Source organism: Brachyistius frenatus, unplaced genomic scaffold, assembly GCF_029030835.1.
Source record: "Brachyistius frenatus isolate BFR_SWC_R1_liver_20210118 unplaced genomic scaffold, ASM2903083v1 Contig_61, whole genome shotgun sequence".
NCBI classification, from domain to species: Eukaryota; Metazoa; Chordata; class Actinopteri; family Embiotocidae; genus Brachyistius; species Brachyistius frenatus.
In genome coordinates, this window is record NW_027210660.1 from 1,478,750 (window position 1) to 1,506,226 (window position 27,477).

The 27,477-nt window shown below is 40.1% G+C and overlaps 4 protein-coding genes across 9 annotated transcripts; 3 read left to right on the top strand and 1 right to left on the bottom strand.

Annotated features, from left to right (window-relative positions):
- Positions 1 to 845: 845 nt before the first annotated feature.
- LOC138625308 (translation initiation factor IF-2) lies at positions 846 to 4,077 on the top strand. Of its 6 annotated transcripts, none has more exons than XM_069706136.1 (8): positions 846 to 942; positions 1,066 to 1,174; positions 1,539 to 1,639; positions 2,551 to 2,603; positions 2,696 to 2,771; positions 2,870 to 3,004; positions 3,117 to 3,217; positions 3,351 to 4,077. In XM_069706136.1, exons 3-8 carry the CDS (start codon positions 1,546 to 1,548, stop codon positions 3,741 to 3,743), a joined length of 852 nt encoding a protein of 283 aa, XP_069562237.1. In that variant the 5' UTR covers positions 846 to 942; positions 1,066 to 1,174; positions 1,539 to 1,545; the 3' UTR covers positions 3,744 to 4,077. The 6 variants fall into 6 exon arrangements, with proteins under 6 accessions (XP_069562237.1, XP_069562238.1, XP_069562235.1 ...); XM_069706137.1 differs by having other exon boundaries at positions 1,090 to 1,174; XM_069706138.1 differs by having other exon boundaries at positions 848 to 942; positions 1,069 to 1,174.
- Positions 4,078 to 4,325: 248 nt separating this feature from the next.
- Positions 4,326 to 8,033, bottom strand: sf3a2 (splicing factor 3a, subunit 2). The gene is made up of 8 exons (XM_069706132.1): positions 7,978 to 8,033; positions 6,674 to 6,907; positions 6,503 to 6,549; positions 6,017 to 6,126; positions 5,848 to 5,897; positions 5,183 to 5,323; positions 5,031 to 5,099; positions 4,326 to 4,923 (listed from the first exon to the last, which is right to left on the bottom strand). The coding sequence occupies exons 2-8, from the start codon at positions 6,869 to 6,871 to the stop codon at positions 4,648 to 4,650; spliced, it is 891 nt and encodes a 296-aa protein (XP_069562233.1). The 5' UTR covers positions 6,872 to 6,907; positions 7,978 to 8,033; the 3' UTR covers positions 4,326 to 4,647.
- A 162-nt stretch (positions 8,034 to 8,195) lies between these two features.
- On the top strand, positions 8,196 to 12,602 carry plekhj1 (pleckstrin homology domain containing, family J member 1). The gene is made up of 6 exons (XM_069706140.1): positions 8,196 to 8,749; positions 8,976 to 9,043; positions 9,215 to 9,281; positions 9,515 to 9,605; positions 10,619 to 10,682; positions 11,372 to 12,602. Exons 1-6 carry the CDS (start codon positions 8,656 to 8,658, stop codon positions 11,462 to 11,464), a joined length of 477 nt encoding a protein of 158 aa, XP_069562241.1. The 5' UTR covers positions 8,196 to 8,655; the 3' UTR covers positions 11,465 to 12,602.
- A 335-nt stretch (positions 12,603 to 12,937) lies between these two features.
- On the top strand, positions 12,938 to 20,518 carry LOC138625310 (fizzy-related protein homolog). Its single transcript, XM_069706141.1, has 14 exons — positions 12,938 to 13,198; positions 13,964 to 14,043; positions 14,579 to 14,707; positions 14,912 to 14,975; positions 16,234 to 16,364; positions 16,466 to 16,551; positions 16,645 to 16,828; positions 16,969 to 17,034; positions 17,267 to 17,369; positions 17,530 to 17,714; positions 17,846 to 18,079; positions 18,405 to 18,509; positions 18,895 to 18,987; positions 19,113 to 20,518. Exons 2-14 carry the CDS (start codon positions 13,975 to 13,977, stop codon positions 19,152 to 19,154), a joined length of 1,491 nt encoding a protein of 496 aa, XP_069562242.1. The 5' UTR covers positions 12,938 to 13,198; positions 13,964 to 13,974; the 3' UTR covers positions 19,155 to 20,518.
- The last annotated feature ends 6,959 nt before the right edge of the window (positions 20,519 to 27,477 follow it).

A 27,477-nucleotide genomic window follows, 5' to 3' on the forward strand; every position in this document is an offset into this window, starting at 1 on the left:
TGCAGTGCCACCAAAGGTGTGAGTCATCAACACTTTCTCTTATCTACCACAGAAAGGTGGCCTGCAAACATCAAACCCTGATATAACCAAACGATTTTTACATCTGTTTCTGTTGCCTCTTGTTTAGCAGCCTCCATATCACGTAAAGAGGTGAGTTTGCCTCAGAGCCACACAAATCACAGTATGACAGCCCACTTCAACTAATGAAAAAAAGGAGGGAAGATGCACAAAAGCATCTACAGACATATAATCTGATGAGACAAAATGGCCATATGTGTGTAAAGTGCTTGATATAGCATCTGTGGGTGAGCTCATGGAGGAAACATGTCTGCCCCTCTGTTAATCTGTGACAGTTATTCTGTCTGACAGCCTACAGACTTCATCTGTAGAGCAGAGTGGCTCAAATTCCACCACCCAAGTACGGCAGCGCTCTCTACTGGTAAATTATCCACATGATGTCCAAATCACTTCCCTGACAAACGGTGACAAAGCATCCAAAGAATTGTTATTATATCACTATTTTTAAAGAAAAGTTTCATCTTTCATTTGAGGCATTTTTGGCCATTTGTTTAATAAATGTAAAAACTACATTTTAGTTTATAGGGGTATTGTCAAAGTTGCTCAAATTCCTTCAGGATAGATGCATTCTAACTCCGTTGATAGTAAATAAGATAAGTCAGTTTAAACTTTTATATTTTTTTTTTACCCGCTCAGCACTCTGGGATCAGACAGTATTATCAGACATGGTAATGTCAACTCTGCCACAGTCATTGCCTCTCACTGACACTCAAAGGCTTTTTTTTATTTTTTTATTCTCCAGCACCTGTGCTTGGCTGTCAGACAGTTCAGAGCCGGACACTGTTGCCATCTGATCAGAGGAACAACGGCTGTGTGACAAAGGTTCCCACGACACTGCCCAGGGGACCCCAAATGTCGAGGCAGGTAGGTCCTTATTCCGATCAGGGTCAAAGGTTAGTCATCACTGAAGAAGACAGTCATATGTACAATAGTATCAACATGTCTTTTCTTTTTCTGTATTTATATAACATGTATCTGTCTCCCTAGAAGCATTGCTTTTTCTATTTATAGGGCTACAAGGACATTAGGTCAATGTCCGTTTAGAAATGTCATCGAAGACATGAGGGCCTCACAGAATTCATCTGTAAATGTAAAGGTCAGGAAACTGATATAATATCATTCATAAACTGCAGAAGCTGACCTTTTACTTGTATAATTTCGTGCAGCCAAAACTGAATGCTGATGAGACATTGGAACATTGTTTTTTAATGGCACAAAGTGAAAAGAATATTGATACAGTAGGAACAACTGTAATGACATTTGCAGCCAGTGAATCATTTGTTTTCAGAAGTTAACATCCGGCAAGAATAAAACTGTTTCCAAAAAATGCCAACAAGCCACAGGCTGAACTGGCCTCTGACTAGTTTTGTACAATACGAACATGTCTGAATCTACCAAAAATATTTGAAAAGAGTCCTAGTTTTGAGCTAATTCCATCTTCCTCCTTCTTTCTCTCTCAGGGAAGGAATGGAAGAAAGCTATGAGACATTTGAGGAAGAGTTCGGGCCACCAAGAGCAGATCCTCCTCCACAGAAGCCTGTTCGACAGATTCGCAGACCAGGTGGGGACACACACAGACACACTCCCACTGAACTGTAACGGCTGAGCATGAATACTTTCACCCATTGTAAATATACCGTATATATATTTTGTCAAAGTCTATAAATACTTGGGAGCAGCAACACAGGAAGCCACTGAAATATGACTCCTGGTCAAAGGCAGCACAGTGATAATGAAGCTCAGCCATGCTGGATGGATCATTTCACTACGAAAAAGGCCATGTGGGAAAAGTGGTTTTATTTGCCACCACTTTGGACCAGATTGAAATATTTTATACAGTCCTGTTTTGTGGTCCTCAGAGGGTAAAGATAAAGATTGTGGTGATCCTTGACTTTTCATCTCATTTATTACGTATAATGACCATAATGACATTAGTAGGTGGATTGCGTTAAAATATTGTACATTCAAGATGTATTTAGGTTGAATTGCAGTAATTAGGGGACCCACTGACTTTTCCTCTAGCACCACCATCAGGGCGACACTTTTATTTGTCCAATATTTTGGTTAATGTGTGACCAAACACTTGTCATTAGCTTCAAGCTGTGCTTTGTGTTAAGTGTTATTTTGCAAATATAGCATGCAAACAAGCTTAAATAAGGTGGAAAACATGGTAAACATTAATAAACTACCTGCTAAACATCAGGATGTTGTCTTCTTGCTCGTATAAGCACATAGCTCAAAGCTGTAGCCTTACTGGAACTGAACGTTGTTCAGACATTTGTATTTCTTCAGTATAAATTTTGTCATAGCAGACTTTTATTTTGTGTCAATAGGGGATAATGAAATAAAACATACATACAACCAACATTTATTCATGAATTTTACATGAATATATGTGGGTGCGTGAATTCCAGATTGAAGGCATGGTTGTTTGGTTTTTCGTTATTAATGATTATTGTTATCGCTCTTCAGTAAACCTCCATCCATCTGTTCCAGAAACATTCACTACCAGGAAAATCAGAGAGGTTAGTCAGAATACAACCAACATGAACACATTTTCACTGCACTCACATCCCTAACATCGTTTTCTATTAAGCTACACGTTGTCCCCAAACAGGAAATGGCGCCAGCGCCACAACAAACAAGAGCAGAACCCAAGCCGTTACCCAGAGATCCCAGCTTCCCCAGAGCAAGTGAGACATCTTTCTCCTCAACCCTGGTCAGCTTTGAACACTTAAGTACGATACCTGATTGTCACAAGTGTCCCCTTCAATTCTTGCCTTTCCTTCAGCATCTTTGCACAAAGCCATGTCCATGCAGAACCTGACTGAGATGGAAAGACCGTGGGAGAATGTCACTCTAAACCGCTGCCTGTTTGTGGCCATTACCATCCTGGTGCTCACCTCTGGCTTTCAGAGACTTCATGGCAAGTAAACTAGAAAACAAACATAAGATCTCAGGTACAGAAATAACATGCCTGCTGTGACTGAGTGATCTCTTCTTAAACAAAAACAAAAAAACTAAAAACAACAACACAGAAACCTTACGTGGTCGGGGGGCAGTAGAGGACGAGGAAGAAGCGGCTGGACTGACAATGAGACGTTCAGGAACATTACAACACAGACGGCAAACACCAGAGGTAATTTGGTTTCGGTTACTAGTTTTGTCTGAACACTTATGACTGGTTTATTTAAAGATTAAGTTATTATTTGAATCATCCTATTATGAGATAAACAGCCAGAAACGTTCTACGACTGTTCTGCTCCCTTTAGCCTGAGACGTCTTTGTGGGAGGTCCTGTTTTGGTGGCTGCCTGACCTTGATGATGAAGACGACGAAGAGGAAGAGGATGAAGGTGATGGTGACGGAAAGGTCAAAAGAGGAAAATCAAAGAGTGGCGTATCAGCACGGGCATCCCGAGGTCTCAGAAACAAGCGACTGCCAGACAAAAAACTCGTGAAGCAGAGAGACGGGAAATCAAAGGACAGGAGAGCCAAGAAAGTCACTGATGATGAAATCAAAGACAAGACAGAGAGAGCTAAAAAGGAAGACCCTGAAGAAGTGGCAGATGAAGAAGATGAGAATGAAGGAGATGAGGAGACAGTTGTCAAGAAAAATAAGAAGTTGGAGGAAAAGAAGGAAAAGCAAAAGAAGCAAAAAGGATGAGTTGAGAATTCTCATCTAAATTGATTTGGTAACATCTATTAAAAGTTGGTCATTTTGACTCTAAAATAACAACAACAAAAAAGTCCAACACTGAGTCTCAACAAGGTGTGCTTAAAATTAAATGGCAGGCATGGTCATCAACATTGTGTTCCAGCATTTTGATGCTTTCCTGAACAGATGTGACTTTTGTGTGTTAAAGCTTTTGGTTACCCGTGAAGACAACTGCAGTTTTGTGGATGTTTATGCCTTATTTGAAATGCCAATGTGATCACTTGGTTGCTTTGATTCTTTTTGGTGTTGAAAGATGTGATGATGTCTAATAAATCATGCCCAATCAAGCTCTACTAAATGTGAACAGAAAAACTGAACATGACAAACTTAAGATCAAGATTGAGTGTTACCAACAATTTGCCCAATTTAACCTGTTTTGTTGCCCGATACTTGCCCCAGAGAGCCGAATTTACAACGTGGTGAATTGAAGCGTTTATCCTGATCAGCAAACTAGAGTTGACGTAGTTCAGGAGCTGTAAATAAATGTTTTAGTGTGTTGTTTTTGAAGAAGTAGACTCCGAGAAGCAAATGTCTTCTTTTTCTCTACAGTGTTTAATTACAAAAACAAAATCACAAAAGTGGAGTTACCAATCATAGCGCCATATCTGGAATCTAAATATTAATAGAAAAAAATTTGTGGTCATATTCATACTGCTGCAATAACAGATGGCCCTGCACATTTACATAAATCCAACAAATGTTTAAAAATCTCAAAAATGTGAACTTTAGACATTTGTGAAGATAATAAAACTGAATATACCTGCAGTATCTAAGGGAGAAGGGCACTGCAGACAGGCAGGGCGTTGTGACTGCACATCATGACAGTACACATTTATAAATCACTGGTAGGGGATCAATTGTTAGATATTGTCAGGCCGTCTGGAGGGGGTGGTCTCATTGGCATGGGGGGCATGGGCATCTGAGGGGGCATGTGGGGGGCACCTGGAGCACCAGGTGGAAGAGGAGGGACCGGCATCCCTCCCGGTGGGGGCGGGGGCATAGTCTCATTTGGTGGGCGAGGCCCAACGCCACTCATAAGGGGAGGGGGGCGCTTCACACTGGCAGGTGGTGGTGGACCGCTGGGCTGGGGAACAGCTTTCTCCATTTTGAAGTGGAACTGCAGGAAGAACTGGAAGGAAAAATAACAAAAGAAAAACGTGGTAAAACACATTTCCTTTGTTGTAAAATACGCATATTGGCTTTGTGATAAACTACGACGTGACAGCTGATAACTACCTGCTTAGTTTCTCTATTCCAGTGGGTCCAGAAGCGGTTTTCTGCTTTATCAATTTCTCTACTGGGGACCTAGAAGAGCAAACATCTTGATGTTATATTACACCAAGACAAATCCATTATAAGGGCAAGAGACAAGAGCAGGTCCTACTCACCTTGAAGGCAATAGTCTCATATGGTTCAGCAGCCAACAGCAGGTACTGCCAGCGACGATCAGGGGGCTCGATGCGCTGTTCATAAGCAGACATGAAACGATGCCGGGGTCCAATTCCTTCAGCGATTTCTGGATAGTCAATCTGATGGACAGAGAAAACAAAACAACAAGTTAACAGTGATTTTCTTTGTCAGTCACATGCCAATGGCTACAAATAACATTTAGTCATTACTGCTGCAGGAAGGAACTTTATAGGTTGGAGCATGAGATGATGGTTTGTGTCTGTGACCCAATTTCAGTCTACATCTGTTTCTTCATTTGACTAACAAGATCAAATCTGTCCCATTAATGCAAGGGGGGGAAGAAAAAAAATCACAGGAATGTAACTGAAATAAAAGTGGCATCTGTAGCTTTTGTTTGATACCAACTGTGTAGCATAGAAAGCCAAACTTATCAACAACATCTGCTCTGCTGTAATTAACAACCTTGGCAGCTCCTCCATAAAGAATAGATGCCCATAATTAAACAATGAGTACTGGATTTAGCATGCAGCGTTGTATCAGGCAGCAGTTTAAGAACCTGTTCGAAGTATATTACCGGGCTTGGCTCAGTGGGGATGGAGACAATGGAGAAACTATACAGCAACTATACACTGAACATACTAACCTGGAAAAGTAAAGACTGTTGTCCGGTCTCTGGGTCCCTCTGTTTGGTTACTATAAAGAAGAGAAAGACATGGACCATCCAAATTAAATGAAAAAGATTTGTCATGAAACTACTATCATCATAAGGTAAATAATGACTGCACTGATATATAACCAAACAGCTTGCCTACCTTTGTATCCTGGACGACCAATTTTGACAAACTTCTTGACCTCAACTTTCACTTTCGCTGGAGCTGGTTGAGCAGGAGCTTCTTTTGCCTCTTTAGCTGCTCTCCGCGCTCTGCGCCACACAAACACAATATTGTTTTTACTGGTAATAAACACATTGGACAACATGGGTTGATGGTTGCATACTTCCTCTGCTGTTACTGGGGCAAACAAAACTAAAACTCCTAAAATGACATTTTCAGTACTAGCTAAAGAAAACCATTTGCATTGCATTACAGACATTTGGTAAAACACAGTCCTGTATAGAGAGCAGGCGAGACCCCCCACCCAGAATAAAAATCTCGCATGTCCCACTTTTCATTCAAAATGACAAGTGTCCCTGAAAGGCATTATATGAAGGCACATGACAGCAAACCGGACTGCAGTTATGTTAAAACAACAGTTTAATGGAGCCAAAACAAACATATTGGAGTAAGGTACGAACTTACAGGTTGGTCTGATGTTTCTTTCCTTGTGTGTGAGCCAAGTAGCTGCCCTGTAATGCAAAAGAGGGTAGTTTGTACATTTGATCTTTTTCAAACAAGACAGCAAATTCGCAAGAAATAACACCAAGGTCAGATCACAAAATCTAGGGAAATTTTCATCATGTGTGTCCTCACCTCATTGTTGTGAAGTGTCAGACAAAGTTTGCACTCGTATGAACCTAAATGATTCTTCATAAAGTAGGGGTCTTTATTGATGTCAATGGTCTCCAGGGCAAGCTGACGTAGCCGTTCTCGCCTGTCACGGTTGCTCTCGGAGGCCGACGCCACCCCACCGCTCCCCGTCTTCCCTCCAGCTCGATGCTGGAAATCCATCTTTGCAAGGTGGTGGATTCAACCACGCAGACAAACCTAAACACGAGCAGCCAGTCAAGACCAAAGTTTTTCCAAATAGTTCCCTCCCAATTATCTGGGACAAAATAAAACACAATCTGTGTTTTTAAATTCAAATATAGAATAACAATTACTAATATTATTGCAGGGGTTTTCCTACCCTTATAAAGGATTACGTGCAGCACCCAAGCCATTTCTATAGTAAAAACTTTTTTCACAAAAGTTGTGGTTAAGATATTATTATAAAGTTAAGCTATTGAATTGTTACTTATTTAGTAGTAGTCAAATTTTGGGAAACTTTTACACCGACGGAGCCAAAAATACTGATCAAAACCTGTAAAAATGCACTCATAATCAAACCTAATGTAATATTTTGTTGGTGGAAGACTACCAGAGCCCCCCAACACCAAATACATGAACACAAGTCGTCCACAACCTTGAGGAAAACACTGCACTCCTGGATTCATATACACAGTACCACTTGTGTGTATACAACCCTTCTTACTTCAGTCAGTACTTGCTGAATTTATTTACTTGTTCAGATAACACAGTCCGTGTTTTGCACGTCTCGTATACCCTGAGGATACAAGAATTCACATTGTAACCAGTCTGGGTCGCATTTCACGAGCTTTAAAGTCAATGCATCCTCAAACTCTTGTTCAACTATGACCATTTACTTTAACTTCTCTCGCAAAGGACGTTAGTAAAAGAAATGATAAGTCGAGATTAAATGTAACAGCACAGTTATTTCGTCAAAGTAATTGGGAATTACTTGAGATACGTCACGTAGGCAAAGTGGGCAATTTGATCACTTTATAATACAAATGCAATATGTTGAAAGATCCCGAAAACGTCCGGTTAGCTGCAGTATGTGAGCGCACGGTGACGCCAGCTCCTGAGTGCATTGTGACAATGCTAATGCCAAGCTAGTTGTGTTACCGGCTAGTAGTGAATGGCTTTTAGCGAATACTAGTGCTAAACGTAGCTATTCAGTGTATGTAATAACTAGTTGGTTAGTTACACGACAAAACACAAACTATATATGACAAGACACTACTATCAGCTTTACTTTGTCCAAAAACACTCACCAACTCCACAACGACGGGAACGATAGGCTCACGCTTACGTAGGTTTGTGGTGCGCATGCGTTCTTTGCATCTTTTTTTTTTTGTTCCTTTTGGCGGTTGACAAACAGCTTCAGGCGCGTTACCGCCACCTGTCGGACTGGAGCAGAGGGGGCGGACTGGCTTTCTCGGTGCATTTTACTCAAATAAACTCCACGTTTTTATTATTATTTTTCTTTCTTTCTTCGGAATAATTCTTTTTTTAATTCTTTTATTTTATTACATGACGCACATGTGGTGGACTAGCTTTGGCAGTACTGCTCGCCTTGTTTGACCCTCACCGATTACCGTACAAGTGAGGCGTACCAACAACTCCGGAGTAGTGTTTGTTTTTGTGTGCGTGTGTGTGTGTGCGTGTGTGTGTATGTGTGCGTGTGTCCAAGTCCGGTCTGTAGCATTAAGTCCAACACCGCTGAATCTACCCGACCGTAGAAATGACCAAACACACTCGGTCACATTTGGAGGACATCAGATAACGAATCAGCGACGTGAACGTGACGGTATATAAACACAACACTTCTCGTACCGCTGTTCGCTCAAGTCCATTATAATGTTTCCGGTTGGGGAAACGGGTGAGCAGTAACCACACAGTCTCTGCGCCTGGTGTGTCTTAACCTGAGTTTATCTGCGTCAGTAACCGTGATGCGTTTCAACGAGAAGGAGCTGATGTCTCTGAGCCGCCAGCCCTCAGAGATGGCAGCTGAACTGGGGATGCGAGGTCCCAAGAAAGGAGATGGTAATAATTTCACATTGATGCAGCTCTTATCACACGCACACACACACACACACACACACACACACACACACACACACACACACACACACACACACACACACACACACACTTCCGTTTAATGTCAAGATCAGCAAAAAGAGATAGATCATGTTAATGTCACTCATCAACTGTGGCAACTGTGTTGTAGACATCAGCTTGATCTCAGTTCCCTTTTGTTATGATACAGTTGTAAAGAAGAGGCTGGTGAAACTTGTCGTCAACTTCCTCTTTTATTTCCGGACTGATGAAGAGGAGGTCAGTTGATTTGAACACCTGTCCATACTGCATTTATTGACTAACATCATTGTTTTGTTTTTATTTTTATTTATTCCATCGTCTTTCCTGTGTGTTATAATAAAGTGAAATAATTTCTTGCCAAATACAACAAAATGCAGAATCCAAATTAAGCTGGTATTTATTTTTCAGCCAATTGGCGCCTTGCTGTTGGAGCAGTGCCGGGTGGAGAGAGAGGACAGCCAGACCTTCTCCATTGGTAAGCTACAGCATCCTCACTGTTACCTTCCCCATTTCACAGTGACTAAAACCCACTTCTTCTCCAATTGTCTGGTTTCAAGTCCTGTCAGTCAGTGAAGATGAGTTAGTTTGCATGTTTGTGTTCATACTATTTTAACTGCATTGTTAATATGTCACTGAACAACAGGACTTGATATTACAGTTTATTGTTGTGTATTAGTAGGCATTACCGCCATGTGTTTCTTTTTATAGCATTTCTGGATGAAGCAGAGAGGAAGTATCTGTTTGAGTGCGACACTGAGGGCCAGTGTGGGGAGTGGGTAGACTCCATTATCAAAGCCAGGTAGGACCGACTCTTTTCCTTCTAGCATCCGACGCAAAGGGTCACATTTGCATGGAGATCTGTTTAGAAAAATGTATTTGTTTACATTTTGAATTAGATTTGACTTTTTTTCTCGTTTTGTAGAGAGAAGGAAAATCCAATGAAATGCAGTTAGCATCTAACAATCGCAAAAGAATAATAATACCTACAGAAAAGTGCAGGTATAAGTAAATACACATGTCCAAGGATGCATTATTAAGAAATTAAAATGATCTTTCTTTGCAAACAAAAACGTAATTTTTTTTTCATACATTGTGAAAAATGTGAACAAATATGCTTTGGGTCTCGTGTTTGCCGTGAGTACTGCATCTGGTTATTAAGTCTAAAAGAGACATGATATCAGTTTTGTTCAATGGCTGCTGGAAGAACTGTGTTCTCTAAAGCTGAATATGATCACATATCTGCAGCGTTTGGTTTTGTTTGTGCCTCTGCTGTGAGATGCTATTTGAACACTGTGTGTAGGACAACCAGCACCTCAGGTTGTATTTTAGCCACCAATAACAGACTCACGAGTGAAACCATCACAAATGAATGATTCTGCTGTTTCCAGCTGCGCAGAGTCAGCAATGTGACTCCTGTTGAATGACTTTTAACTGATCCATCACTACTCTCTCCCTTGTCTTGTGTTCAAGTTGACTGGGAAATCATAATGCTCCCAAACATTAGACAAAATGGGCAGATCTTTAGAGCATGGTACAGCTTACAGTCAAAACCCAAAACTTCCTTTGTTGGTTATTGGGTGGAACTGACACTTATAGTTTCTACATATGTTAAAATATTCTGCATTAAGACAGTATTCAACAAATAAAGCTGCAGTGATTCGGTTTGTAGGACATCTACTGAAGTACAAAAATGGTTCATCATGAATATGTTTACCGTTACACGCCTTAGTGCAGCCCTAATCTTTACTGTGTCTGCTGGAAAATTACTTATCCCTCAAATGTCAAATTAATTTGTTGTCTCATCTCTTGCAGTTATGAGTTCATGAGGAAGAACCTTATATTCTATCGAACTGAAATCCACAGGCTCACTGGGAAGGTGAGCCCCCTCGCAGCAGCATGTCTGCACTAAATGCCACACAGATGGTGCTTCTAATCAGCAGTGCCGTAGGATGGGAAGGGTTACAGTGTGGATTACGGTTTTATGGGCATAAAATCATTATCAGGAGAGGATAGATGGGCAGATCAGTGAAGGCTGATAGTTTGGGTTTTATGCTGTGGGATCTCCGCTGATGAGATTCATGCAATCTCCACAGTTAAATTAGATTTGTGACTCAAAGCACAGGACAAAGTTTGCAAGAACATGTTTAAATAGTGCAGTGTCCTATTTAAACAATTTTTCTGGTTAATCGGGATGATCCGCAGGTTTTTAAACAAACAGCCTTTTTTTTTTTTTACATTTCTGAACTAAATTCTGTCTTAAGACCTTGAAAAAGGTGACGCTAAATGTAATTGTTTACTGCAATTAGAATGAAAAATGAATCCCCATTCACATCTGTTGCGTTGGAGTGATGAGATCTAAAACCTCACTGAGTAAAAGCCCAGATTTTCTGCATGACTCCACCGAGGTTAAGACACAAACTACTTTTGGTGTTTGTTTCTGTCTTTGTGTGTGATTTTGGTAAACAAACCATTTCATATAAAGTTTGATTCTGCTTCAATAATGGGGAATTTACTCAAGTTTATTGTTTACTTTCAGTCTGTACTCACCGCCTGCTTTACCCACAGGACCCTTTGGAGCAATATGGTATATCAGATGAAACCCGCTTCCAGGTCAGCAATGGTCTGCAACTCATCCCCAGAGACACCTCCTCCCTGTAGACCGGTGGCCTGTGTCCAGATATACTTTACTTTCATTTGTACTTCACTCTGCCATTCCAACTTTCACTTCATACCGGTTCACCATCTACACTCTTGCTTTTTAGATCTTTACTGCTCCACATGAAATGTATTCAGTGTTGCCGAGACGTATGTAGATGTTATTGAAAAGTTACAACTCAGACTATTCCTGCTATGTCGTTATGAGTGATTACAGATAATGCAGGGCTTTGGAAAAGTCAACGTTTTATTTTTGATTGAGGCGATGCCATTGTCATTATTTAGATCTCTGCCTTAGTTACGTAATCAAATGTCTGTATGTTTCATGGTATGTTTTCTGATGTACAATGCTGTACATGCAGACAATGTGACTTTTAGAGTCTCTGATTGTATTTAAGCTGGAGTTGTGACTGTCATACAGGACTATCTGCAATGTGAGCATGACTGCGTTTAACAAGAGTCGATCCAGGACAGATGAACATTTGGTGTAAACCATTGTTCATCTAGTAAATGCACCATGTTAAGAAGCTTACCATTAATAACCTGCCTAATTTAGAAAACATTTGGCAGTATTACTGTCCTGATTTTATTTGTGTTCCTTTGATCTGCTGAGTTGAGCCACTTATTTTGCTCAATATTTGTGAAAAAACAAAAACATTTTCAGCTGTATGGATATGTATTTACCATGTAGCCCTTTAAAACTGTTTAGCTATACATTTGCACATATTTCTTGGTGTTGAGGGTCTTTTTCTTTATTAGAATTTCAGTCATTTACTTGAACCTACTGTACCTTTTCTTTGGCACTTTGAATCAGATTCCTTAAGGTAAGCTCTTGGACCATGTTGGGAAACCAGGTTCTTGACATGACTCTGAAAGTATCACACCAACACCTGCAGAGTTTCAGCAAATCATGAGATCAAATCTCGCTGTCGACAGCCTTTCACTGTAAGGCTGTGTTGTGTCCTGCATATTGGTGAAATATTTGTTTCATTAGTCAAGAGTCTATCCACAGAGAGCACATGTCATTGAATGTGTCTTCATTTTATAACCATTGCACATAGTATGTGTTTAGTCTGTCTTTAGTTATATTACACTTGTCCCACTGTCATTTATTTTTATACTAATAAAGCCATTTGACGGATACTGTAAATCAATGCAGTGTGTCATCTGTAAACCAAAACATTTAAAAACACTGAAACGTTACTTCATTCTACAAACATGGTCAGGTCAGCGATACTGTTCAAAGTATTTCAATATGAATGCTTAAAGGGGGAACGAGCAAACAATAAATCACTTTTACCTTTTTAACGTATCAGTTGCATTTTCGTACCTTTTGAGATGTGACGTGTCACTCTTTTTGTTTTCTTTTTTTTTTGTGCCACTTCGGCTTAGTTCGCTTGTTAATCATCGTGCTCACAATGCAGCGCATCGTCGGTAAACGCATTCAGCATCAATTCACAGGCTTGTGCGAACAGCGGGGATCCGAAGACCAGCTGTGTGACACGTTTCCGTAGCAACGCAAAATGTGTGATTCAAAAACAGCGACGTCACAGCCTTCCCGTGGTGCTTTGCGAACCCAAACTGAACCTCTGGTGAAGGAAAAACATTTGTGTTTTATGTTTTGTTTTTAAGCCTTTTCAAGACGTAAAACAATAAATTCCCACTGGAATCGTCATCGCAAAAGAAGAAGAATTTAACAGCTCTTAAAAGGGGGGGGGAAGCGTTTATTGGGGAACGGTAGGTGTTAACACAAGGGTAAAAAAAATAAAAAAATAATGTTGCTAAGGCTTTAGCCGGACAGCTAGCCTGTCTTACGATAGGTCAGCGTTAGCATTAGCATAGCGCTGTGTGCTGGGTGTTTGGATCATTTGTGTTTTTTTTATTCCTTTCAGTGCAACGATAAACATCTGTGGTAACAACAAATGTTTGTTTGTTTTTCTTTCGTATATCGTACAATCAAATGCATGCTGTTTGAATCATTTTTAAAGTTGTACGTTACTAGTTTTGAGAAAGACAATTTAAGTGCTGTTGCCATATTAAACAGCCCACCCGCAGCTGGTCACTGTAATTAATGTTATTTTAATTTACTAACACATTTACCTTTAGTTAACTAGTGGGAAACCAACCTAAAGCTCTAGAGTTGAACTCTTGATCGGTTTGTCTTTGTGTCCTTGTGATGCTTTTTTGTTTTATGCTGTTAGTTGTGTTACGACCTATCACTCTTAAAATTATCTGATTTCTCTGTGTGACTATTCAGCTTGTCTGTTCATAAATCAAATTAATAAATAGGATCCTCGACCTAATCAAATGCATAAAACAACGTCATTGCCTGTCGGTTTGCCATCGATAGTTAACAGGATCACTTATTTATTTTGCCAGGTCAATAAATCTACACAGCCAATATCGCTAAAACACTGTATAAATCAATGATCTTCAGAAAACTAATTAATGTATTGTTTAAGTAACTGTGGTGTGATTTTATCGTTGTGTTTTCTAATCCAGTTTCAGGCATCATGGATCAAGATTATGAGTGCAGGCTGCTCAGACAGATCAATATACAAAATGAGAACGCAAGCCCCGTAGTAAGTAAACAACGTACACACTTGATTTTTCTTCTTTTATCTATTAGGTCCTTGTTCATAAAGGATCTGTGTTTAGTCTTGAACCAATAGCTCCTGAAAAATGAACATAAATTGCCTAGCCAAGGCTGTTCAATACTAAAGACTGACATTTTGACTAGTAAAGCTAGTATGCTTATGTCATTATCTGAATTAGTATGATGATCACCTCTCCCAAAGAGGATTGTTAACTTGTTAAACTATAGTGAAAGGCTTGGGCGGGATGGGTGGAGAGGGTGTTACTCTCTATGTGTTGGAAGAGAAAATGGTTTAGCGGGCCAGTCATTTGACGGTGTCACTACTGTTGAGCGAAAACAAGACCTTACAAGCCAAATGACACGCTTTTGTGAATGTCACCTCCTGTTGTTAACACCTCAAACAAATGCACCATCTGCCACCAAAATTATCTTCCTGTTTTGTGATCAAGTTTTCATATCACTGTCCAAAGCCTATTTGGCCTCCAGTCAGAAAATGCTCTCTCTTCTCTTCCCTTGTGTAGAAAGCTGTAGGAGCGGTGCGATCTCTGACACCCACCAGCTCCCCCTTGTCCTCCCCCAGCAAGCATGGTGATCGCTTCATTCCTTCCCGGGCTGGAGCCAACTGGAGTGTCAACTTCCACCGCATTAATGTGAGTGTGCTGCAATACACACAGGACTCCAGTGTCCGTCCTACCAAAAGAGCAGTGTTCACAAGATCAAAGTATTGAGTGTGACCTATTAGGAAGCATCAGCTGTTTGTGTTCTCCTGGTAGTTTCTTGTCTGTAATAGTTTTACCCGTGTTTACAGATTTGGTTGACGATGATCATTTAGTGATTAAATTTTTCTGACACAGGAAATTGAAAAGTCGCACAATCAAAACAGGAAAACCAAAGATGGCACTACCGACAGCAACAAAGGTAATCCATCCCTATACCACCAGCCCGGGTTAGCCTGCTTTAGCCACGTCATGCTGCACCAAATCGTGATGACAAACATTTCCCACTGCAGACTAAAAGCAGCGACAGTTGCGCCGAGCTACGTTGCTTTGGCCGTTGTCACAGAGCAAGAGAAATCTTTGTTTATAAAGTTTCTCAGTGTTCAGCTGTCTATACTTGTGTAACTACTAAAAAAAAAAACTACTATTAAACTTTAACTATTAAAAATTTTTTCCCTCAGGGATTAATAAAGTAAATACCTACCTACCTACCTACTACTTGCATGTCTGGTTTCACTCCTGTTGTCCTTGATTGTACTTTCAGATATCAGCCTTTATTTTTACTGTTTACTGTGTCAGAGCTGTGTTGAGTTACTGCTGATGTAAACTGAACCTTTCATTTTTGCTGTGGCTGAAAAGTAAAAGCTCTCCAACGGTAAATAGGTAGGATTGCTTTAATTGTGAAGAAGTTACAGAAGATATGATGTGCGTAGAGTTAGTGGAACTTAAATAGCAGTTCAGATACATTACTTAACCTTTCTCCTGGGAAGCGTGGGAAAACATTGACTGTTCATGGCATGGATTGAAGTGACTAACCCATCTCTACATACGTGCATACACTTGTTGCTTTATTAATAAATGCCACACAGATGGTGCTTCTCTTAATGAAGCTGTAATTCAATCAAAATATGGTTGATTTCTGTTTAAGAAAGCCTATTTCACCATTTTAAGTGTATTTTTTTTTTTACAAATTTTCATAGCTACTACTGTGACGTATTGAGGATAAAATGACCGATTGGCTTTTAGTATATTGTGTATTACAGCAATATGACATCTGTAACATGACAGCTTAGTTATCATAGAAGATTTAACATGACAGTGATACATCGGGAGTTGATGTTGTGATTCTCAGTCAGTCAGTCAGTCACAGATATTTTCTTCTGTGTTGCAGCTGTACTCTGTGTTGGTTTTATCCATTTTTCAGCTTGTTTTCACACGTATATCTGTCTGCTCCAGTCAAACTTGATTATTTGACCTTCTCTTGTTTGCTAAGCCTGGGCAGGCTCATGGAAACTGCAGATAAGGACTAAACAAAGCTTAGCAAAAAAAAAAAAAAAATTCTCCCTGATCTTTAGAGATGCAAGTGAGAGGAAAGAGATTGCAGAGGTAGCACAGCGGTTGAGCGTAATCATTTCAACAGGCTAGTTTGATTTCCCTTCTGTCTCTCCCTCTGCCTTCAGCGGATGGTCTGGCTTACTCGGCTCTGCTGAAGAACGAGCTACTAGGAGCGGGCATTGAGAAAGTCCAGGACCCCCAGTCAGAAGACCGTCGTTTGCAGCCGTCTACTCCTGCGAAGAGGAGCCTCTTTAGTGTAAAAACAGAAAACATAGCTGTATTTAAAAAAAAAAAAAAAAAATTCTAATGGGGTGGTGGGGTTTCCCGCATTAATGATCGTCTGCTTGTGTTTCGTAGTATTCTGTAAGTACTAAGAGGGCTCTGCCAGAAGAGGATGGAAATACTGTCTCTCCATATTCTCTATCACCTGTCAGTAGTAATAGGTAATACATTTTTCCTTTCATTTATCAAATACTGTTTCTTTTGTTACACAGAAGTCTGATTGTATTCCTTTCGAATTGTGCTGTGCATTGCAGCCAGAAGCTGCTACGGTCGCCAAGAAAACCTACACGTAAGATTTCCAAAATTCCTTTCAAAGTTCTGGATGCTCCAGAGCTTCAAGATGACTTCTACCTCAACCTCGTGGACTGGTCCTCTCTGAATGTGCTCAGTGTTGGACTGGGGACCTGCGTCTACCTGTGGAGTGCCTGCACCAGCCAGGTTTGTGTAATGTGCTAATTAAGGAAACCCTCAATTACATTTTTCACTGCTTTACAACTAAAAGAATCGCAGGCTGTAACTGCACTGCCACCTGAACGTCCATGTTGATCCGTCTCTGTTTTTTTGTCCCGTCTCTTTAGGTGACACGTCTCTGTGACCTTTCTGTAGAAGGAGATTCTGTGACATCAGTGGGCTGGTCAGAGAGGGTTGGTTTTTCTGTCATCTATCATCCTCTTTACAAACCTAATCTGTTCTTAAACTTCCACCTTGCAGCTCAGAGAACTATTACACTTTACTGTAACATCGTAAATCTGTGTTGCAGGTTTCAGCTTAAGAAAATTAGTTTTTGTAAATGCTCTTCTCAAGTTTGTGTGCTGTTATGCGATTACAGACTAATGCATAAGTAAGTGATCTTCAAAGTGTGCTGTCTATTTTCAGGGTAACCTGGTAGCGGTTGGTACTCATAAAGGCTACGTACAGATCTGGGATGCAGCAGCAGGGAAGAAACTCTCTGTGCTAGAAGGACACACAGCCAGAGTGGGTGAGTTGTGAGTCGAGGGAGATGGAGGCGGAGGCGGAGCCAGATGTAGGAGTTAAAGAATCGCAACCGTCATTCATTTTCACACAGTTCTTTGGCAACATCTCTAATTTATGGTTTTGTTCAACCATCTCTCAATCTACCTTCCGTACGCCGCTGCCAGGTGCTTTGGCGTGGAACGCGGACCAGCTGTCGTCTGGGAGCCGTGATCGGGTGATCCTGCAGCGGGACATCAGAGCCCCGCCTCTCCAGTCAGAGCGCCGACTCCAAGGACACAGACAGGAAGTCTGTGGGCTAAAGTGGAGCACAGACCACCAGCTGCTCGCCTCAGGTGGAAATGATAACAAGGTATGTAGACAGAGAATTTTACCTGTATTTCTGTCAGCTACACATGGGGATCACTTATTGTTTAAAAAAAAAAATCACGATCTTATTTCTGTGCTTTCTGTCCTCTTTTTGCTCCAACCTCATGTTTGAAGCTACTTGTGTGGAACCACTCGAGTGTCCTCCCTGTACAGCAGTACACGGAGCACTTGGCTGCAGTAAAGGCCATCGCCTGGTCTCCTCACCAGCATGGCCTGTTGGCCTCTGGAGGCGGGACCGCCGACCGCTGCATCCGCTTCTGGAACACTCTGACCGGTCAGCCCCTGCAGTGCACCGACACCGGCTCTCAGGTCTGCAACCTGGCCTGGTCCAAGCACACCAACGAACTGGTGAGTTGACTGAAAGTCTTTGATTTGACAGTGATGATATGAAATGGAATCAACTTTTGTGTTTTTATTGCAGGCAAAAACTGAGGTTAGCCTTAGATTTGTTGTCGATCCTGTGTTATCTAACAAGAAGCAAAAAATATAGTTGTGTTGAATGGAAGGTTTTTGGCTGTCCAGATCTTTGAACTTTGTGAGGTTACACACCTCTGTCTGGAGTGGAATTGATGATACAGAATCATTATTATTTTTATTGGACAGTAAACACGCATGTCTCAAACCAACAATGCTGCTTTGAGCCTTGTGTGGAAAACCACTTTGTTTTCTGCAGGTCAGCACACATGGTTATTCCCAGAACCAGATCCTGGTGTGGAAGTATCCCTCTCTAACTCAAGTGGCCAAACTTACAGGACATTCCTACAGAGTACTCTACCTGGTCAGTATATACAGTATATATACCGTGTGTGTTTATATGCGAGTATGTCTGTTGGATATTGTCACAATAGATTCAAACTTTCAAAAAGAACTGAAGAAGAATACTGAAAGCATCACTGGAAAATAAAACACTCCAAAAAAGAAAAGTTGTCATCATTTTAATTTGTGCAGGTCAAGAAAATATAGTAAACATTTAAGGAGTCTAAAATTTCTCTGTATTTTGAATCATTAAGCATCCGTGTGCATCTTGTGTTTTCTGATCAAGAGGCAAAAAGCCACCACGCTTTTAAGAGAACTAAAATGAAAAAAAATCCTACCCCTGATGATTCTGATCATGTATTATTACAATACTGTATATTCAGTGTATGATGATGAGTTGTGTGCAGGCCATGTCACCTGACGGAGAGGCCATTGTGACGGGGGCCGGAGATGAAACACTTCGGTTCTGGAACGTATTTAGCAAAATGAGATCCACGAAGGTAATGATACACCTTACTTATTGTTTTCTGTTTGTTACATTCTCTTGAATACACACGATTGATCAGTTTTATCATCTGTCTGATATTATGTTTATATCAGTCTTTGTCTTACCTCCTTCTTTTAGGAATCTGTCTCAGTGCTGAACCTCTTCACCAGGATCCGGTAGTCTGCATTCTGGGGGGAATAAAGACGGGAAGGGAATATATCTTTGCATGTGTCAAGTTGTAAATGGCCCCTTCAAATATTCACCTCGGTAGTCTTCAGAGGGCCGCCTCGATCGCCCTTAGTTTGTTTAGCCGAGTTGTAGCGGGTGGGAGGAGCTGGAGAGATGAACAGCCTTGACTGTCGTCGAGGGCCGAGGTGATACACACAGGATTCCACTTCCTCCTGAATGAGCCACCGCCCCCTCCAACAGACCAGCGGTCCCTGATGACCAGGAGTGTGATTATATTTTGTTTACAAACTGACGTTGTGCATACCTGCCAAATATTGAGTTTGTCCTTTTGATTGTCTATTTATTTATTTTTTATTTTTATTTTTTAACTTTTTTTTTAACTTGTATTCTTAGTGTGTTTGTTTTCATGGCTGGTAGATTTACTTTTATGTGTGTAACTGCAGTTTTTGGTCTGATCTGTGGAGTCAGTGTGGCTTTGTTCAGCTTTGCAGAAAAATCTAAGTTTGTTTCTTTTTTTATGTTCCTGAGAGGTGATAATGTTTCATGTACACTGATAACAGATTACATAATCCTGTGTTGTTTTCAAAACTGTTATTGATTGAACAAAGATTGAATCGAAGGGCCTGATCTCCTTTTTAAAATCTGACTTACGTTAATTTTAGTCCATTGATATTAAGCAGGATCGACAGAAATAAAACATCCTGTAAGCACATCTTTGAAGAAAATAGCTATTTGGTAACGCTGTACATTAGAATAATTTGTCACTGAAGTAATCAGTGAAAAAATATAACATTTGACTTGGTTAAAAGTCTTTCACTTTTTATGTTTCCTTATTTATTAATTGGAAAATCAGGCAAGGAAAATTAAAAGGAAACAGCTTAGTTTGTAACTAAAGGGCACAGTAAAAAACTTTTGTGATTGCTTCTCTGCACAGAACCACTGCTTTGTGCTGCCTGCTGAGATATTCAAGCTCGACGCACTTCTCTTTTGCTACTTCAGATCATTTTTGTGTTGAGCGTCATGCTGTTGTATTTCTGTTTTTATCTGGAAAAAAGATTTCACATCATCTGCTATATTTTCTCTTCTTTTCTTTGTTTGAATGGTTAACTTAGTGTGCCACATCCAAACGAATGCTATTTATTTGTCATGTGAGAGTTTATAGTACAGAGATAGCATGTTTGTTTACTAATGTTATCTGAGGGAAGCTGATGGGCAGTTTCACTGCTAAACTCTGGACATTTCTTTTCATGCCACTTCAAGACAATGCTGCCAACTTTAATTACAGAAAGAATGTTAAAAAGGAAAATATTTCTGTACTCTGAGATAATCAACAATTAAATGACCATATCTTGTAACATATGTCATCTCTTTTTTTTTTTTCATTGTCCAGTGATTAGTCTTTACTTTAAAGAGAGGTTGTATGAGTGTTACCTTCTGGTAGTATTCTATATTTTTCTCTCAATGTCAACAAATCCCATGAAAAGACCAAAATGAAGTGGTAGTCAGTCTCTCAATGCTTTCATTCCTGCCCCGACTTTGACACTCAAGTCCAATTACAGTCAAATCTAACAAAGATTTTAAAAATGCTTCAAATATGCTCTATTGTAAAGTTAGCGATTCCTTTGTTGGGGACTGTTTTCAGCTGTGGTTTAATACTCTAATATTTGAAATAAATTACAGTACTAATGTTCATCTAGAATTTGGATCCAGAGACAATACTTGCTAATATGATCACATCCTTGTTGGTTTTGGTCTTTTTAAGCAATACGTTGAAAGAAAAATATTAGATGGCTCCAGACTGTAATGGGTCAATCAGAAAACTTTCATTTCATTTTTAGATGCCAAAAGATCTTAATGATCTAATAATGGCACACTTTATTTCTTTTTTTCTTTTCTTTGAGAGCATTGACAAATGATTGATTGAGTAAAATATCCACATTTGGGTCACATAAAGAGAAGGCATTGCTCCAAAATCAACAAGTTTCCAGTTGGGTTGATTGTGAAAGTTGTAGCATGTAATTCACATCATTTACATATTGTACAGAATAACATGTATGAATTAGGTTTTCTTCACTCATTTATTCAGGTTTGTCCTTTAATTTGTCACCTGTCTCAAGGCTTTCCAGCAGATGTGTCCCTTTGTTGTCCAAATCTAAAGTGAACACCAGAGGGAGCCATTCTATGTCCAGATCCAAATTCAGTGATTCAGTGCTGCTACCACACCCAGACAATCGACCACATCCTACCTTAAAGGTGAGGATCTGATCTGATCTGACACTCACAGGAGGAATATCCTGCTAATAATGTTGACTATTTTTAAAATCATGTCAGCAGACAACTAACATTCTCACTAGCGATCTGTTTCATTTTAACCTCCTATTAGAGTCACATTGATTAAAACGATAGCGTTTAAATGTTCTACCCTGTGGCTCCACCTCGTTCCCTGGATGTTTGCAACTTTTCATCACGTTACCAGTGCAGCCCACACAAGCGCAGTTATGACCCAGAGCATGAAAAATAATGACTGTTTACAGCCTCCAAAAACTCCCACACCTCTGCTCGTGCCCTGTAGCTAATCCAAACTCCCTCTTAAACATTGAAACAGCAAATGGATTTGTTGAGTGTAAACAACAGGTGAAGGGTCTAAATACTTGAAGAAAAAAAATGGATGACGTTGAATAATTATGCTTCTCTTGTTTTAATTTATAAATCAGAAATAATTGCAGCTACATTGTTGGAATTTGACTATTAGTAAGCTTGACTTGAAAAGAAAAGACAAAAAAAGTCTAAAAATCACTGAAAATTAAGTGACTTCACAAAATTAAAGGTCTCCTTTGTGAATTGGTTGTTTTTCTGCATGATGAAAATCCAGTGTAGGCCTATGTGACTCAGCTTCTATCAACACCAAAGAGCCCAAGCTTTTCTACCCTTCAGACTCCATTATAATGTCATCAAAATAACATGCATAGTCCATTATAGTGATCAGATAAATCATATGAATGGAAGACTTTCAGCACAGACTTGCAGCTCATCTGAGGCTCTCGGTGGGCAGATGTTAACATTAAGCCCTGAAAGTAGAGGGGAGAACAGAGGGAGATCACTAATAAGCATAATCCTACCTCCTGATGTTTCTATCAAGAGGCACAGAGTGCAATGTTCGTTATACAACTAAAGCCTCACAACACAGTGAACAGGATCTTCCCCCAGGTTCCTCCCTAAGCCCGACTCTTGAGTTTCATTGATAACAGGGAAATCAAAGGAGCAAGGCTTTTGTGATAATAATGGCTGCAGCCACCCAGACTTCTTCTCAGCCATTTTCTCAGAGGGAATAGAACATGGAGAGGGTCACTCATGGGCACTATTTATGAGTAGAGACTCACCTCACATTGTCATAATGCGGGGGATGGGTAGGGTGTTTTTCAACGGCCTGTATACTGTGACGAGCTGTCAGTTAGCTGGTGTCAGAGAAGATGCCGTGATTTAAATAGCCCATGAGCTGAATGGACCAACATAAAACCTCTGATAAAGTGTTGCATGAGGCAATCAGAAATCTTCTTTTTAATGGTGTCATAACATCCTGCTTGGGTGGAAACTGAAAGTGGGACTGTTGTCAAATTAAGCCATGATGATGAAATAACTAGTCAATTAATTGATAGGTTAACTGTTATTAAAATAAGTGGGCTCTGGTCTTGAACATCTTTTGTCTGAACAAGTTAAACTGCGTCTTATAGTTCTGCAAATAAGAAGAGATTCTTTCTTTTTCAGCAAGTCACTATAAATTGAACACTTTGGTTTTTGGGCAACAAACTTACAACATAATTTCTCTAAAGTCACTGTGGGCTTTAGAAACCTGGAGAGACAATGTGTCATTATTTTTTACATATTAGTCAAAGTGAAAATAGTTGGTAGATGGAGCTCTAAAATGTAAACTTGTCGACATTACAGTGTAAGAGTAACATGAAAGATATGTGCAGAAATGGTTGTAGTTTTTCCATTTCCTGTAACAGTGTACATGTTGCTCAGATCGCAGTGTGGGTTGCCCACTTATAATAAGGTTGGTGGTTCAATCACTGGTTCCTCCTGCCCACATGCTGAAGTGTTCTTGGACAATTTACTGAACCCCAAGTTGCTCCTGATGGTAGGTGAGAACCTTGAATGGCAGCTCTGTTATCACTGGTGTGTGTGAGTGTGTGTGTCAGTGGTAGGCAAAAATTTGTAAAGCACTTTGCACTCTGCTAAGATAAAGAGGTGCTACATAAGTGCAGACAATTTACCAGGTTTCCAGGTTCCTTTTACTTTCTTAAGGCAGATGCCACGAGGTGTCCAATTGCTGACATTAATAATATTAATAGCCTCTCACTCTGAGGTTTACTATAAAAGCTATTATAATTGTGAATTACATAATTCAGACGGGGTATAATCCGATTCATACATGGACCCAAATATAAATGTTCAAATTGAATTCTTTAATTCTGTGTAAGGACAGTTTCTGTTTTCTGTGGTGCAGAGTGAGCAGCAGGCAGAGTCATGAGGCGAAACAGGATCAGTGACACCTCTGCTGACTGTGAATGCTGCTCAGTTTTAATGTCATTACTGTACTGGAGCAAAACCCAGCAATGTTTAATCTAGACTTAAAGGTTTTAAACCTAAATTTAAATCATATTCTTGCACCCTTACAAGCCTACACTTAAGCTAAACTGCCAGAGGCAAACAAAAATGCAATTAATGATATATAAACTGAGATTTAAGTCATTTGAAGACAGCTCAAACGCTAAAATGCCTAATAGAGTATTATCTCCTGACCCACTGGACAAATGGGCTCTGATGTAATGTATTTATATGCTGTTGATCCTGTAATTGGGCCACAACTGACAGTTGACTTTAAATTAAGAACACAGGCCATCCTCAAAAAAGGAATAGAAGACTCCTTAAGACTGCTCTCACCCTGCTAACCCTCTCTTCCTTTAAAAGATTGAAAAGTATTAAGACACAGATTGCATCAACATTTACGAGATGTGTATCTTTTTTTTTTTTTTTTACTGTAATCATATTCTTTTTGGCACAAAGGTTTTATTGTTGGTTGTGTTCATTATAATTTTTTTCCACTTGTTTTATATCTATCTCAAACTGGTTTTGTTTTTTATGAGCTAAAATTCTATCCGCTATGTTGCAAATTAAAATTATATTCATCCCTGTTGTTCTACTTTATGTTGCCATTGTTGCCAAGCAATTTCCACAGTCCCTATTGTTTGATATTTTACTCTTCTTTCCATTGAAAATCAAGTAAATGTCCAATCTGGATCTCACAGTTTTGGTTCAATTCAATTACATCTTCTCCAAAGCCAGGCAGAGGTGCCCAGGTGAAGTTATTTACACTCTTGGGGTCCATGATTTCAATTTAGTTTTTTTTTTTTCGTGAAGTGTTTCCTCTGTCAGATTAAAATTACGGAGTGACATGAGGTCAAAATTACATTGCCTTTACCCTACAGTAAAAAATTTTTTTAATAATATTAATGATAATAAAAACAAAAAGAAAACCTTTCCGTAACTAGAAATAGTAATGACATCGACATGATACATTCTCAGCCTCCATATGTTTAATTCATATGTTTTTTTAACCTTCATATAATGTAATTTGGCTGCTGGTTTGTGCCGCACCCTTTACAAGCTCTGAAAAAAGAAAAAAAAAAACGCACGTCAATTGGTCGTCTCTCTCAGTCGTCACTCCACATGGTCCCACCTCCTCCTTGTCTTCTCCGGGCAGCAGACGTATATAAACACTCTGATCCTTCTTCCTCCAGCCTACCCAGTAACATCATGATAACCATTACGTGGAGCTCAGATGGGAGGGCGCATAGGCTCCGATTGTGGCTCATTTCAATAGAAAACCCAACACTGAAAGAGGCGCAGCCTTGACTACCCATCACCTGTTGTTCCCGTCGATTCACGGTGAGTCCATCACTTACAGCCTTTACTGACTGATTTCTTAAATCAATGCCATGTTAGGTTGTTTCATTTATGCCGGATATTAACGATTGTACTGTTTTTCCTCGGTCCACACAAGCTGCCCTTCTCTCTTTTAAAAAAAAAAAATTATTATTGAAAATCAAATATGATAACGCAAAAAGCCTTCAAGTCATAAAAGAGAAACACGAATAGCTGTTCGTATCCCGACTGCGTCTATATGGAAAATTAAATGACAACCCCTTCCTCCTCTTCCTGCCTCGCCTGAGAGAAAATGTTTATCATGTCGTCATGTTGCCGTGATTTGAGGAAAGAAAAAGACAACTGACCTCACTACAGTACTAGACCGGGGTCGCGGCACATTATACATGTCAGATATCAGAGGTCTTTCGGCTTTATAACCTCCTGAGAGAAAACTTCTGTGCAGCAACAGGTGGCGTGTTTTTCCCGGGCCGGAATAACAGGCGAGAAGCTGAGGAGGAGAAGGACGTGGAGGGAAAAAAAAAGAAGTAGGGCGTCATTCAGCACCAAAGACACTGGACAGCTCCCACGTCGAGGGCTAATCGTTCCCATTTATCTGCGATCTGGAAGGAATAACAGGTTGATTTGTGGCTTTTATAGCTTATTTATTTTGAATCACGGTAACACATGCTCTGCATATTAACACAACCTTGTGTTCAGCATTCAATTCAGCTGCTGTTTGGAAACTAAATTTACCATTTGTGAGTGTTTTTGAATATCAGGGTCCAACAGCAACATGAAATAATTTGTTATAAATCGATAAGGCATTCAAATGAGTTGAGGGAGCATCTGATCATCTCTTCTCAGATCTCCTCTTGGTATAAATAGAGTGTTGTCTCTGCTCAGCACTCCTCTTTTCTCTAGTTTGCAGTTAAAGACCCCCCTCTTTCCCTCCTTCTCAGCTTCCTTCCTCTGACTAAACTGTCCCCATCTTCCCATCCCCCTCTTCCACTGACTCCCAGTCTTGTTGCATAGCTACCAGCTCAAAAACATACTGGAGATGCAGGACAATCTGTATGTCTCTGTTCTCTCTCTCTCCCTCTCTTTCAGTCCAAATGTGAATAAAAAAAATGATAGAAGAATTATAGAATGAAAAACACAGATCAGCGTTCTTTAGGATTCTCAGTTGTACACGGCCGAGGCTTTCTGTTCACTGCATATGGTGAACAGCGTTTATTCCAAGTGCTGTGCTGTGATCCTCTCTCTCTCTCTCTCTCTCTCTCTCTGTGCCCCCCCCCCCCTCCTCCCATCTCCCTCTTTTGAGAGGAGCTGAAAGGTTGGCATTACAACAACAAAGGAAGGATGGAATGTCAACAGGCTTCAGAGAGAAATGGGTTGAGAGAAAGCCAGAGATGGGAAATGCATGTAGTGTTTCCATCCGACATCTAAAGTTCGCAACCTATCAACACGCCGCTGGCCGAGGCTCTGCAACACCTGTGACACATGAATATCCTGAAAAAATAACTTTCAAGTCCATGCTGGTGATGCTACAAAATCAATACATCATGTTTAACACCAGCACGGTAAAAGGAAGGTCCAGACTCGAGTATGTGAAGGCCCTGTGGTGTTACAAGCCTGTTTCTTTTTCTTTTACAGGTTGAAGCAGAGAATGAACATGCGACAGAAAGGAGGGGAAAGTGTTGGCAGTGCTGAGTGGAAGACTAGTGATTTTGTTGTGACGCTGATCAAAGAACAACAAGTCCCAGTCTACCTCTCAGCACAATCAGTGCCCTTCAGTTCACGTCAGCTTTAACCTGCACGGCTCTTCAGTTCACTATCTGTTCACATTTTAGTGTTGGCACTGTTGATGGGATTTGATGTTTTTCCAGCTGCTACAATATGAAACCTACCCTTTAAAAAGCACTTAAAATGTTCTGATTTGGTCAACAAATGTCACCCAACTGTTCAGTAATGTTAATTACTGGCAAAGTTGCAATCAAATTTAAGCAACAGTATTCATGGACCTCAACCTCGTACACTGAAAGCTGCTCAGGGAAATACTGTAATAAACACACTCAAATAATCCTGTAGTTTCCAGACTTGCTCTAATCTTTGCATCTTTCCATGTTTGTTACATACTGTCAATCAAAATGTTTATCACTCAATAATTAATCTGCATTGGAATGGTGCCTTTTATATTTTGAAATAAAACCTGAATGTAAACCTCTTACGTGCATTTCCTCATTTTCTCACATCAGCACCAACATCCACCTGACGGGATCGAATCTGAACCCATCACATGCAACATATTCAAAAATCAAAGGAGATCCAGGAGAAAACAAATCCTGCTCCTAACTCACAACACTCTGCTCTGCATTAAGACGTATTA